We start from the raw sequence: 14,109 nt of genomic DNA, 5'->3' as shown, positions 1-14,109 counted from the left end.
TGACGCAGAATCCAATTATCAGCAATGTTGGCACGGACACAAAGAACTCTTTTACGAAGTCTTTCTACAATTTATTTGTAGTGATATTGGTTAACTGTTTGTCCAGGAGGCACCCACTCTTTATGAACAATTTATGAACAGTTGACATCCGTCCGTGAGGTCCATTGCTGTATTCATCTTCAACATTCGTTCTGGCTTCACTAAACATTTTATGCCAACGAAAAGCTTGAGCTCTTGACATAACCTCCTCTCAAAAAGCCCTCTGAAACTTACCGTAAGTTGTCGCGTTTTTCACCCAATTTAACGTAAAAACAAATGGCATACCGTTGCACAATATTATGTAGTTCCATTTCCGTGACAAGAGACACAAACATGTGTTCACTTATTACAGCACAACTCACAGATGAGCAGTTGCATTGGTGTGCCGCTTGGACTAGAATCAGCTTACAGACCAAGGTCAAAGATATTGTGCCTACGCAAACCTGTAAGGTTGCCACAGCTTGCAAGGAAATTCAGTCTCATTGTTTTATTGTCGCACCTCGTACACGACATCAACCAGTTTCCATCATATTCAGATAACTGTTTAGTGGTGAGGCCTCTTTCGTCTTACATTTGTACTTTTCTTTACATGGATCATTAAAAGAACACCAGGCGCCGACAGTAGGCCGATATGGTCTGCTAGTAAACCGTTTATTGAGTGCTGCAGCGTTTGGCATCACGCTAAAGGCGTGCGAATTCCATGGGCTTTCGATCGGAACTCTGGCGCCACAGAATAACTCGCGTTTATTTGCATACGGCGACCGATTACAGTGTGACTGCCCTTTCAAAAACTTTGTTGTACGTTTAGCTGCAATACACCGGTAATAAGGAATGGTGTAAAACGTATGCGACAGTGAGCTACCAGCTATCAAGCGTTTCCGCTATAAGACTGTAAATCAAGTGAAAATCGTTCAAATGGCTCTGTGCGCTATGGGACTTAACATCAGAGGCCATCAGTCCCCTAGACCTTAGAACGACTTAAACCTAACTAACCTAAGGACATCATACACATCCATGCCCGAGGCAGGATTCGGACCTGCGACCGTAGCAATCGCGCGGTTCCGGAGTGAAGCGCCTAGAACCTCTCGGCCACCGAGGCCGGCCAAGTGGAAGTACTTGACAAATAGCGTCATTTCACGCTTATCGTTTCGAATTATAAAAAGGGAGATGGTTAATTACGAAGCTAAGATGGTCATTAGCGTGTGCTCAAAAATCAGATTTTTTAATTCCATATTTCCTTCAAAAATCGACAGAGAAACGTTAGGAAAGTAAAAAGTCGCGCCAAACGAGATGTAGGCGTTTTTGTTTTTCTTATATACAGCCAAGAACCTTTACAACATGAAAATCAGTGAAATGGATTTTCCACCCTTTTCCCATCCTGGCCGGCCGGTGTGGCCGTGCGGTTCTAGGCGCTTCAGTCTGGACCCGCGTGACCGCTACGGTCGCAGGTTCGCATCCTGCCTCGGGCATGAATGTGTGTGATGTCCTTAGGTTAGTTAGGTTTAATTAGTTCTAAGTTCTAGGCGTTTGATGACCTCAGAAGTTAAGTCGCATAGTGCTCAGAGCCATTTGAACCATTTTTTCCCATCCTGGCGCGACGCACATTGTGGACACAGTCTGACTGGCCTACTCCTTCCAAAGGCCCGTGTCTGTGGTGCGCTGCATGTTTTGAGCGGCCTTCTCTAAAGACACCGTAGTCCAACAACTGCATTCAGCCTGATCTCACCCCTTTGGAATGTAGTGAGACCCCAATATATGCTCTGGTTCACTCGAGACTATTCAAAACCGTTCGACGAAATTTGATCGCGATGTGGAGGAGCAAGTGGTGCTTATGCTTTCCCAGGCCTCCAAATTAGCGAAAACAGCAAAAGCTCTCTATGAGAACCTCGCTTCGGCATCACCCCCAGTGCCAACTGTGTACGTTTGTTGAGCACTTTAAAAACCTACCTGTACAGGGGAAACCTGTGGTGAGAGCCGTAGGCCCCTGCTGGTACACATGGCAGAACTAAGACGTGTCAAGTTGTTGCCTATCTGCAGGCGCCTAGGGCTCTCGTCACATGCCGTGTCTGTACAGATACGTTCTCAAGGAGGTCAACAAACGTGGGTGAGTGGCATTGAAAGTGTTGGCGAACTAGAGATCTTGTAGGGACCTTTGCCGTTTAATTCACGCATCTGTCAATGTAGCATTCTTCTGTGATCACATCACAGTAGGGTACAAACAAAGATGGCTGACAAAGCATAAGCAGACTTTTCTCCCTTGCAACATGATGAAATTTCGTAGAATGGTTTTGAACGGTGTCTTGTAGTTCCGCCCAGTGCCCCAGTCATCAGTGTCAAAAATTGTAAGGAACGTCGCCCTGTTGCTTATCAAATTATTCTGTAGTCACTTTCGACCCCAAAATGTTTGGGGATCAACACCTCAAGGGAAGGGGTGCTTTCATTGCCGTCTTTTACGCCACCACTGGAGGCATTTTCGTGTCTATTTTGAACGAGGGTGTATCTGAAACATTTTCCTTGGCCATACATAAGAAAAACGTGACACTTGAACGCTGGGCGTCGCTGTTACAACCTCTGTCATGGAGGTGAGAGGGAGGTAAATGTGAGTAGGAGAGGATCGACGACATTCCCATCTAGTGACACGTCCGTGGTGGCGTTGGGCAGGAACCGGGTGATATTTGGCGGAGATGTGACACCATTAACTCCCTGCACAGATCCTATGAACTGAGTTCTGATCTCTTTTTGGATGTGTCGCCGAGCCCGAGGATGACGTCATAAGGAGCGACGCCTTTTTACCATTAGAGATTAAGGCCGTGGGCACCTTTTGAGCCAATTTTAGAAGCTATACGTCGCAGCGTGAAGTAAGCACAGGGTTTCGAAAAAGTGATTCTACAGTTCTGATGTGCAGTGTATTTTAGGCACGTCTGTTTCCGTAAAGGAACTGAGACTTACCGGCCAGATGCGCTGGAGAGCGCTGACGTCGCGATCGGGAGCAAGTTGTGTGCCGTGAGACGCGGAGAGGCCGTTTCGGAGCGTGCAGCAACCACAGCAGACATGAAGTATGGCGCGCTTCACACTGAGAAACACGTGTATGTAAAGGGAGCTTAACGGAAGTGTATAAGCAATCCAGACACCGATCATTGTACCGATGATACAGACCTCGGAGGGGGAAGTGCAGTGATTTTGAGAAAAGGCAGATTGTCGCGGCTTGGAACCTGGAAGGAGCGAAGCTGGTTGGCTCATCAGATGTTGCTCACAGGAGCATCCATGGAATATGGTTGAGGCACAGTGGAAGCACAAGTAGCCAACGAGGTCCACTCCTCATCACAGAATGTGGAGCTCGAAGGCTTTCCTGCTCTGTATAAGACATATCTTACGAGTAAAACGATGGTGCAGGACCGAGTGTTTTTGTTCCAACAGGTTTAGGTCTGGCAAATTTGGTAATCGAGACGTTGAGTTGACAGCCACACTCTTCAAACCACTGTAGAACTGGTCCTCTAATCAGAACAGTTATCCCACTGAAAAATAGCATCACCATTAGGGATCCCATTCAGCATGGCGGCATGTAATAGTTCTGGAGTATTATTCACATAGTCCACAGCTGTCATAGTACTTTCATTACTGCAACGGGTTCCAGGAAAGAGCAGGTGAATGTGTAAGTAGGCTGTTTATGTTTTCTTATTGGCAACGTTACGTAGCGCTCTGTATGAAAATCACTGGCTGTGCTGTGTGCAGTCTGTGGCTAGTTTGCATTGTTGTCTGCCATTGTAGTGTTGGGCAGCTGGATGTGAACAGCGCATAGCGTTGCGCAGTTGGAGGTGAGCCGCCAGCAGTGGTGGATGTGGGGAGAGAAATGGCGGAGATTTGAAATTTGTAACACTGGATGGCATGAACTGATATATATATTATGTTTCAAATGTTCTCCATATCGCATTCAGAGCACATTGTTGAACATGGGGTCCACAGCAGACGCCCTTATGCATCCCCATGTTGACTCAGACAGATCATCACTTATGATTGCAACGGAAACAGGTTCGAGATTGCACCATGGGAATGCATCGCATAGTCATATCAATTATTTTTCTTGTTACATCGGATCGAAGATCATGTCCAGATACACTATCATGCAGATGGAAGGTTTTTGTTTTGTACTCCATGGAACTGGGGACCTAGAAACGACAGAGTGGCTTCGTCCCTGCCGTAGCCCCCATCGGTTCACAACTCAACAGGCGACAGCAGTGCACTCACCTCAAGGCTGACCCACACCAAACCCAGAGTTATTTTGCAGTTTGGGCCCCAGTGCTCCCCCAGAAAACGTCTCACACCAGACAAGAGTAACCCCAATGCTGCATGGTAGAGTACTAATGGTGTACGCATATGTGGAGAAAGTATTTGCGCAGAAATCGCCGACATAGTGTAAGTGAGGCGGAATAAGGGGAACCAGCCCGCATTCGACCAGGCAGTTGGAAAACCGCCTTAAAAACCATCCGCAGACTGGCCAGCACACCGGACCTCGACACTAACCCACCGGGCAGATTCCTGCCAGGGACCGGCATGCCTTCCCACCCAGAAAGCAGTGCATTAGACCGCATGGCTAACCGGGCAGGCTCAGGTTACTCAAAACATGCATTGTCCAACACATGCTGCTGATCAGGTGTAGCATTATGATATGGGGAATATTCACCTGAGCTTTGCTGGAACCCGTGGTAGTAATGAAAGTACTACGACAGCTGTGGACTGTGTGAATAATACTCCAGAACAATTAAATGTCGCCATGGTGGATGGCATTCCTAATGGTGATGCCATTTTCCAGTAGGATAACTGTCCTTCTTAGAGGACCATAATCGTTCTACAGTGGTTTGAAGAGTGTGGTAGTCAACTCAATGTCTCGATCACCAAATTTGCCAGACCTAAACCTGTTGGAAAAAATGTGGGACGCTGTCAAAAGACAGGACTGTAAAAAAATCTCATTCTGGGCACTGGACTCAAATGTATGGGAACTGCCTGAGTTGTGCCACGTACGACTTACGGAATCCGTGTGGCTTAAGAGTCTATTCTGTATTGGGTTCCAAAGCCAGACCAACCCGAGGGCTCATAATGTTGTGCCGTATCACCGTACACGCAGAGCTTGTGGGGGTCCCTCCGGGCTAGCGAGCAGCCCGATGGGGCAGAACCGGCGTTGGCGCGCTACTGACCTCCCGGCCGAGCACGGTGACGGAGCGGCCGCGCACGAGCCCGCTGGTCGTGGCGACGACCAGGGGGTCGGCGGCGGCGTCCGCGCCCGAGGCGTTGGCGCTGGCGCTGGCGTGGCCGTGGCCGTGGTGCGCGCGCCCGGGCGAGCTGTTGTGGTGGCCCGCGTGCGGGAAGGCGCGCGCCTGCGCCCCGCCCACCGCCGCCAGCGCCGCCGCGGCCAGCCACAGCACCAGCCGGCGCATCTCCTCCTGCAACACCGGGGCCGCGTTAGCGCGCGGGCACATCGTGAATAGCGCGACCATTACATCGAAATCAAATTATCTGTCAAGAAACTTCCTGTCAGTTTAAAACTGTGTGCCGGACCGAGACTCGAACTCGGGACCCCTTGCTTTTCGTGAACAAGTGCAGGTGTGAGAATGGGGCGTGATTCGTGCTTCGTAGCGCAGGTGGTGTCCGCCCCGATAGCTGAGTGGTCAGCGTGACGGATTGCCGTCCGACGGGCCCGGGTTCGATTCCCCGCTGGGTCGGGGATTTTCTCCGCTCAGAGACTGCGTGTTGTGTTGTCTCCATGATCATTTGCCGGCACGGTAGCTCAGCGTGGTCGATCAGAGGGTTAGCTGCCCTCTGTAATAATAAAAAAAACTGAGTTAATCGAACTTAAACGGGTGTCTTTCGACGTCCGCCCCGAGCAGATGCAACGAACGAAATAAAAAAAATGAGATTAAATAAAAAAGGTGGTAGAGCACTTGCCCGCAAAAGGCAAAGATCCCGAGTTCGAGTATCGGTCGGGCACACAGTTTTAATCTGCCAGAAAGTTTCATATCAGCGCACACTCCGCTGGAGAGTGAAAATCTCGTTCTGGATTATCAGTCATAATTGTAGAAATGATTCACTCGATCTGAAAATCAAGACGTGTAAACAAATACAGTGAGTACAACCAGACAAATACAGTAGAATATTAACAATGTGTTGAACCGCCTCTTGTTGAAATATATGTGTGAACGATCCTGTGTCGAGTTGATTAGGCATCAGCTGTAAGCTCAGGACGCAAGACACTCTTGGAAGAGTCTGAACAGGATGTAAGAAGTCTTGAGCAACTCGAGCTGTACGCAGATGAGCACTGGCTTGCTGGAGAAGTGCGCTGGTAGACCAAAATAGGAGTGGTCCCATGTGAGGGCAAAGAACGTGATGAACACAAGATTGGCCACGTACCACAATTGTGGATTCACTATTGTAGGCCATGGCTTCCCCAATAATTATGCTGGCTGTGCAGGCAGTGTGGTGTGCTACTGTACAGGTGGAACTCTAGACTGTACCATTCATTGCGTTTCCTGCATACCCGCATGCATTTATCATCCATCCCCAAAGCGAATCGGGATTCACCACTAACCACTATGTTTTGCTAGCATGTGAGAATCAACATCGTTCTCGTTTGGTATCACTGTAGATGGAGTCACCAATGTCTCATTGTTAACGGCAGTACATCACTGGTAAGATTTCAAATTGGTGCAAAGACTAGCAACTTTTTTACTGTGTTCATAAATGTAAAACTGAGCACTTCACGAAAAAAATGGTTCAAATGGCTCTGAGCACTATGGGACTTAAGTGCTGAGGTCATCGGTCCCCTAGAACGTAGAACTACTTAAACGTAACTAACCTAAGGACATCACAAACATCCATGACCGAGGCAGGATTCGAACCTGCGACCGTAGCGGTCGCGTGGTTCCAGAGTGTAGTGCCTAGAATCGCTCGGCCACCCTGGCCGGCACTTCACGAAAAGAAAAATATAGTATGCTATGGCTATAGTAAACAAACGATCACAATTCGAAGCAGTCATCTGCTACAAATAACTGAGTGTAACAGTATATACCAATATGAAAATGAATGATTACGAAGTGTCACTCTTAACAGGAGGTGGCAAACTTCAGTTCATTCATAAGGCAGTAGGAAAATGCATAAGTCTGCAAAACAGATTACTTGCAAAAGACGGGTTCGACATGTCTTTGAATACAGCTTATGGGTGTGGGACCTGTCCCAAATACGACTAACAACCAATCCTGAACGTTTACGAAGTGTCACCCTCTGCCAGTGGCACTATCGGATGGAGTATGTAGGGTCACGTGCTCCGCTCACAGGTCTCCCTGCTTTTGTAGGGTTTCTTGATCTTGGAGCCGCTGGTACTCGGCCGAGTTGCTCCTCAGTTCGCTTTGCAAGGCTGCGTGCAGGAAAGGTCAGCAATTGGACGCAGATCCTCCACAGGCAGCCAGACGCTCTGACCACTCAGGTACGGAGCTGGGCACAGAGCATACGCAAGAACATTCGAAATTTGCATCTGCAAGGCGTCTGCAAATGGTTTGTCAAACAACTGGCACACGTAGATCTGCTTGTGTCATGGAGCCAGTCACTGAAGGATCCGTGATAGCTCGCCACATGACCTTTCAATCCTCTGGCCTTGTGTTCCCAGTCCCTCCACACCCAGTGCGTTGCACTTGCGTGCCATCTCATGTCCATTGCTCTCAACATCATCTGACTGAACTCTCTAACAATTGTGCTAGCGAGCTACATGGCGTGTCGACCAGCCTAGGGATTTCATGCCAAACACTAGCACCTCTTAAACTGGCTTAACTGTACGAAACGTCGTTTAACACGTCTACCTTACCTACTGAAGTCCTCCTCAAGTCGGAATGTGATCGTCACGTGTATGACTCGTTCACTGTGCACTGTTTAAACAGGGCCTATGACCGATTGGACCGCCCCTGCAGGGTGTGTGGGCACATGCACTGGCACCAAACTTGGATAATTCGCATGATGCATTCCATTCTACATATTTGCAGTTTCACGCTGCTACCTTTCTTCTGTCTGGGTGCGCTGTTTCCAATGGTCTTGAGTATGCTCTGTGTCCAGCTCCGTGCCTGAGTGGTCAGAGCGTCTGGCTGCCTGTGGAGGATCTGTGTCCAATTGCTGACCTCTCCTTGGTACGGAGTGCACGCAGCCCCGCAAAGCGAACTGAGGAGCAACTCGGCCGAGTACCTGCGGCTCCAAGATCAAGAAACCCTACAAAAGCAGGGAGACCTGTGAGCGGAGCACGTGACCCTACATACTCCATCCGATAGTGCCACTGGCAGAGGGTGACACTTCGTAAACGTTCAGGATTGGTTGTTAGTCGTATTTGGGACAGGTCCCTCACCATAACCTGTATTCAAAGATATGTCGAACCCGTGTTATGTGAGTAATCTTTTTTGCAGACTGATGCATTTTCCTACTGGTGTATCAATGAACTGAAGTTTGCCACCTCGTTTATGTATGACTGAGACTTTGTAATCATTCCATTTCATATTGGTACAAACTGTTGCACTCATTTATTTGTACCACATGACTGCTTCCAAATGTGATTCTTTGATACTATAGTCATAGGATACTGCATTTTTCTTTTCGTGAAGTGCTCAGTTTTACATTTCTGAACATTTTAAAAAAGTTACTAGTCTTTGCACCACGTTGAAATCTTAACCAGTGTCTCACTGGATGCTGGTGTAGCGTTGCTCAGACAGTACTTCACTGCCGATAACTCCATTATATCCCGTATATTCTGAAGTTACTAGTAACATTCTCTGTTGTGTCATTAACAAGCAAAATGAAGAAGGATCCAAACACATTTGTCTGTGGCACACCTGAAGTTACTTCTATGTCTGTGGGCGACTTTCCATCCTAGGTCCGTATCTAGATATACAAGCATACTCCGCAAGTACGGCACAAACTGGAGTGCAAATTCAAAACACTGCTGCAAATCATGAGGTTTCAGTTGCCGCAGCGTCTGGCTCTTGTACGGGTACCTGTGCGAAACACACCGCAAAACTTTTCATGCTGTTGACCATGGGATGGACAATTCTCGTGACACTACCCAAGCAGCAGTGCTATCCGGAGCACGTGCTGCGTGATCAGTTACAGCAACAGCAGTCTCGTCAATAATTTGCATGGCGATAGGATGGCTTCCTCCTCGATGTGCCACACCAAACTGACCCGCGTTTTTCAATTTCATCACCATCATCATCATCATCATCTTTAAACCATTTAATGACATCAGACATTTCCTCAGACCTTTCAGTCGGCGATGTTCTTTCAGTTCATCACTGGAATTGTTGCTGTTCACATAAAACAGTTTAATTAAGAGCGCATGGTGTGGATGTCATACCATGAAACAAACCGTATATAGCGCCAGAATTGCTCCTGGTGGCCGCAAATGAAACTAATTTTTTCAGAGTAAATCGTTTCCACATTAAGGCATTAGCATATCTACCAAGTTTGTTGGTATGTCGAATGAACTGTTGTTCTACTAACATCCTTTAGATTGTGTGATTCATCGTGTAACGTAAACTTAACGGATTTCTTTTGGTACTCGTGTTGATGGCCTCACACTTTTCATTATTTAGTGTCAGTTGCCACTTATCGAACCATACAGGTCTCTTTTCTAAAAAAAATAAGTTCTGCTGACTTCACTGTATCCTCTGCAAACAAACTAAGATGGCTGCTCAGACGCTCTCCAAAAGTGTTTACACTGATCAGCTGGTATGTCCCTCTCTGGCACGGATATGAAAGCAATGATGCCTTGGTAGGTGTCTGGCGGAAGCTGGCTCCCCATTGGGCACAAACGAGTCACCTAATTCCCGTAAATTCCGGGGAGGGGGACGATAATCTCTGACATCACGTCCAATCACGTCCCAGACGTGTTCGATCGGGTTCAGATCTGGGGAGCCAGGGGGCCTGCACGTCAACTGGAGCTCACCACTCCATCACACTTCTGGCCTTGTGACATGGCGCATTAATGGTGCCTTTTACCAGCTCCACTGGACCCACGGATGCCTACGTAAATGTTCCCCAGAGCATAACGGAGCTGCCGCCAGCTTATTTCCGTCCCGCAGTACAGGTGTCGAGGAGATGTTCTCCTGGAAGATGGCGGATTCGCGCCGTGCCATCGGCACAATGAAGAAGGTATTGGTATTCATCAGACGGTGCAATGCCCTGCTGATTGACCAACGTCCAGTTCCGACGGTCACATCCCCATTTCAGTTGCAGTTGCCCATGTCATGACGTTCACATCAGCACAGGCACGAGTCGTCGATTGTGGAGGCCCATCGTTAGGATTGTTCGGTGCATTGTGTGCTCAGACACTCTTGTGCTCAGACACAGCATTAAAGTCTGATGTTAGTTCCGCCACAGTTGGCCGCATGTCCTGTTTTACCAGTGTGCCCAGCCTAGGACGTCCGACATCTATAATGAGGGGTGTCCCACCAACCTCACGCCTCTGGACGTGTTCTGACCTTTGTTTCGCCACGCATTGAAGAGATTTACTACAGCACTCTAGAAGAGCCGACAAATCACGCAGCTTCCGAAACGAGTGCCGAGTCTCCAGGCCAGCGCAATCTGCCCTCGGTCAGACTCGGACAGATGGCCCCGCCTTCCCCATCCTACACACAGACAGCGTGCGTGTGTCTGACTAGCAGTCATTCCTCGCCAGGAGACGCTGCTATCGTCTGGATGAGTTTACATCGACAGTAGGTGAGGTGGTCGTAATGTTCTGGCTGATCACCGTTATAGACTGGAAACAGCAGAGGGCCTGTAACACTTCCTTGGGGAATACCAGAATCACTTCCGTTTTACTCAATGACTTCCCATCAACTACTACGAATTGACCTTTCTGACAGGAAATCACGAATCCAGTAGCAGAACTCAGACGATACCCGTATACAAACAATCTGATTGATCTTGCACGAGCACAAACGTTGCTTACCAGTTTCAACTGGGAAGAGAATTCAGCGATTTCCAACAAACTTTAAAGGTAATTTCAAACCTCCTCTAAACGTCTTCATTACTCTATGGGAACTAATAAAACCACAATAATTAGGGTTTTTCGTCTTAAAACCATAAAATTTGTATATGTTTAACGTCAAATATTTAACACATTAACTCATATTAAACGATTCGGACGTTTGCAGCCGTTTCATACATGAGAGTTTGATTCTTTAAAAAAATGGAGGGGGAGTCGTGGAATTGCTGTTGCGTCCTAACCAACGTATCTTTTGAGAGTATTGGTTTTACTTTAGCTTCCCTTAGTGTAACCTTTTGTATGTCATGCTTTTAACTTAGTGTCCAAACCTGTGTCTCTCTGACAGCCCCATCAATTTTTCGACGAAATTTTCTTGCGAACGCCCTTTTTACATCCACTTCAATCATCGTCCGTATTTCGGACACATATGTAATAACTCATAGTACGAGCGAGTAGGCTATCCTTAACTTTCTTCTTTTTGTAGCTAGAGAATTCTTAAATACCTGTAAGTTCGCATAAGGGGCTCTAATTCATGCCTGTGTCCTTTCTCTAATCCACTGAGTCATATCACTATAAGCGGGTTAGAAGAACGCTTCAGTAATGGAAGCTGTTGACACTTTTAAATACCACGGGAACAAACCACCTAACATGGAAAAAGGATCTGAAAATTATTAAAATGAACAGAGAAAGCTCCTAACATTAGCCTACAGGAAAACTTCCACATGTAAAGAGCCGTCTCACTAAGCAAAAACGTAATAAACCAAATCAAGACAAATAATTCATTTATCACATTAGACACTAAAATAACAACGGAGATGTAGAACATAAACTCACTTAATAATAACTTAATCTGCCACCGCAAATGATAAAAAAGAATTTGATTCCCTCCACTCAAAACATTCTCTTTTCCCATAGCAGGCCCATCGCACGCACCAACGTATGCGCACATTCGACAAGACAACCACCATCAAACTATATACAGATAACACAACAGAAACAAATGACAAATAAATACTATACACAGGAAATCAAATGCTTCTCCGAAATTTCTAACATTAACGCGATGGTTACCATTTTTACGTGTGGCCAAGTGAAACGTACTGACAGTTCTGTTTACAAGAAACAAAATCACAGTTCTTCAGTGAATATATGCCCAGAGAAGTCTTGTTTTGACCCTACACACATCACAAATGGATGAAAATCTCAATTGTCAAAGGGAACTATCTCCAAATATTTCCAGAGGTTCTTTCCATGAGTTGAAAGTTAGGATGGCTGTTGGTCCTTGGATACAAAACTTGATGAATAACTACGATTTTAAGAGACGTATAATTAATACTAACTCACTACACACTTATAATCAACGTTTTGTAATATATTACGCTTCTTATCTTGATATTGTTTCGGTATGTGTACCGGATTGAGAAAAAGTCAGAAAATATATGGGCGTATTTTGTGTAAATACCTGACATTATGCACATAAATAAATTTCCTTTCTTACAAAATTTTACACGCGTTCATTCAAATGTTCAAATGTGTGTGAAATCTTATGGGACTTAACTGCTAAGGTCATCAGTCCCTAAGCTTACACACTGCTTAACCTGAATTATCCTACGGACAAACACACACAACCATGCCCGAGGGAGGACTCGAACCTCCGCCGGGACCAGCCGCTCAGTCCATGACTGCAGCGCCTAAGACCTCTCGGCTAATCCCGCGCGGCACACGCGTTCCTGTGGAATCGTTAGAAAACTACAGTGGAAGTGGTGAACTACAAGAATTCACAAAGCCAAAAGCGAGTATTCACTAAACAACTATTATGCCGCTTATTAAAAGGAACTATCAATACTTTCAACCTGACCTCATGTAAAAACGATAACCATTGCTTTATTATCAGGAATTTCGGAGAAACTACGTTAACTGCACTGCTAAATGCGTAACAGGAGTACTACAATTCGTTGAATTGTCAAAATCAATGCCTGATTTCAGCTATAAATGTGAAGAACTGTAGCAGTCAACTTCACACAGCGTGTAAAGACAGGAACTCGGCTCTCTGCCCCGAGTCACGTGACTTAGATGTTGGTTTCACGCCTTAACACGCTAATATAGTGTAATGCGCGACCTTCGTTATATACCGTCTATGTTAGAAACAATAACAAAAAAGCTACTTTCTTTACGAACAAGCAATTGTTGTTTTGCCACATTTTCAACTGCAGCAGTCGTCACAATTCCTACATATGATGCAGTTTATGTATTTAATGATGTGGACGTATGGAGTATGAAGATACGAGAGAGAATGGGCTTTATGAAAGGAAATTTCACTCAAGACATCTTGAGAAATATCGATTAACAGTACCTCTCTGCAGCTGGGAAGTCAGCTGAAGACCTGATAAAGGAAAGGAGAGAAAAAAACAAAGAAGCCTTGAGGGGAAAGAGGACCCTGAGTATAAATCTGCGGCCTTCTGAAGAGGTGACATAGGAAAGAATGTTAGGTTGAACGTTAAAAACCGTAATTTTCAGAAAATGCAATTTAAACTTCATGTATCTTTCTCTCAAAATCTATGAAGGCTGGTATTTCGGAATTCTGTACATTTTTCACTGTAGACGCAGTAAATGTTGTTTGTTGTTGTTGTTGTTGTTGTGGTCTTCAGTCCCGAGTGATGCAGCTCTCCATGCTACTTTATCCTGTGCAAGCTTCTTCATCTCCCAGTACTTACTGCAACCTACATCCTTTGAATCTGCTTAGTGTGTTCTTCTCTTGGTTTCCCTCTACGATTTTTACCCTCCACGCTGCCCTCCAATGCTAAATTTGTGATCCCTTGATGCCTCAGAACATGTCCTACCAACCGATCCCTTCTTCTTGTCGTGCCACAAACTCCTCTTCTCCCCAATTCTATTCAATACCTCCTTATTAGTTATGTGATCTACCCATCTAATCTTCAGCATTCTTCTGTAGCACCATCTTTCGAAAGTTTCTATTCTCGTCTTGTCCAAACTATTTATCGTCCATGTTTCACTTCCATACATGGCTACACTCCACACAAATACTTTCAGAAACGACT

At 46.2% G+C, this 14,109-nt stretch overlaps 1 protein-coding gene across 1 annotated transcript in view; it reads right to left on the bottom strand.

The window, feature by feature from the left end:
- LOC126109828 (acetylcholinesterase-like) overlaps nt 1–5,513 on the bottom strand; it is a 701,016-nt gene extending 695,503 nt beyond the window's left edge. The window contains exons 1-2 of the mRNA XM_049914883.1: nt 5,368–5,513; nt 5,232–5,319 (exon numbers count right to left, since the gene is read on the bottom strand). Coding sequence (XP_049770840.1) covers nt 5,232–5,319; nt 5,368–5,513 — 234 coding nt within the window. The remainder of the gene's footprint in view (nt 1–5,231; nt 5,320–5,367) is intronic.
- Nucleotides 5,514–14,109: the final 8,596 nt, after the last annotated feature.

Source organism: Schistocerca cancellata, chromosome 12 (genome assembly GCF_023864275.1).
Source record: "Schistocerca cancellata isolate TAMUIC-IGC-003103 chromosome 12, iqSchCanc2.1, whole genome shotgun sequence".
NCBI lineage: Eukaryota > Metazoa > Arthropoda > Insecta > Orthoptera > Acrididae > Schistocerca > Schistocerca cancellata.
The sequence above is the reverse complement of the archived record's forward strand: the minus strand, read 5'-3'. Positions and strand labels throughout refer to the sequence as shown.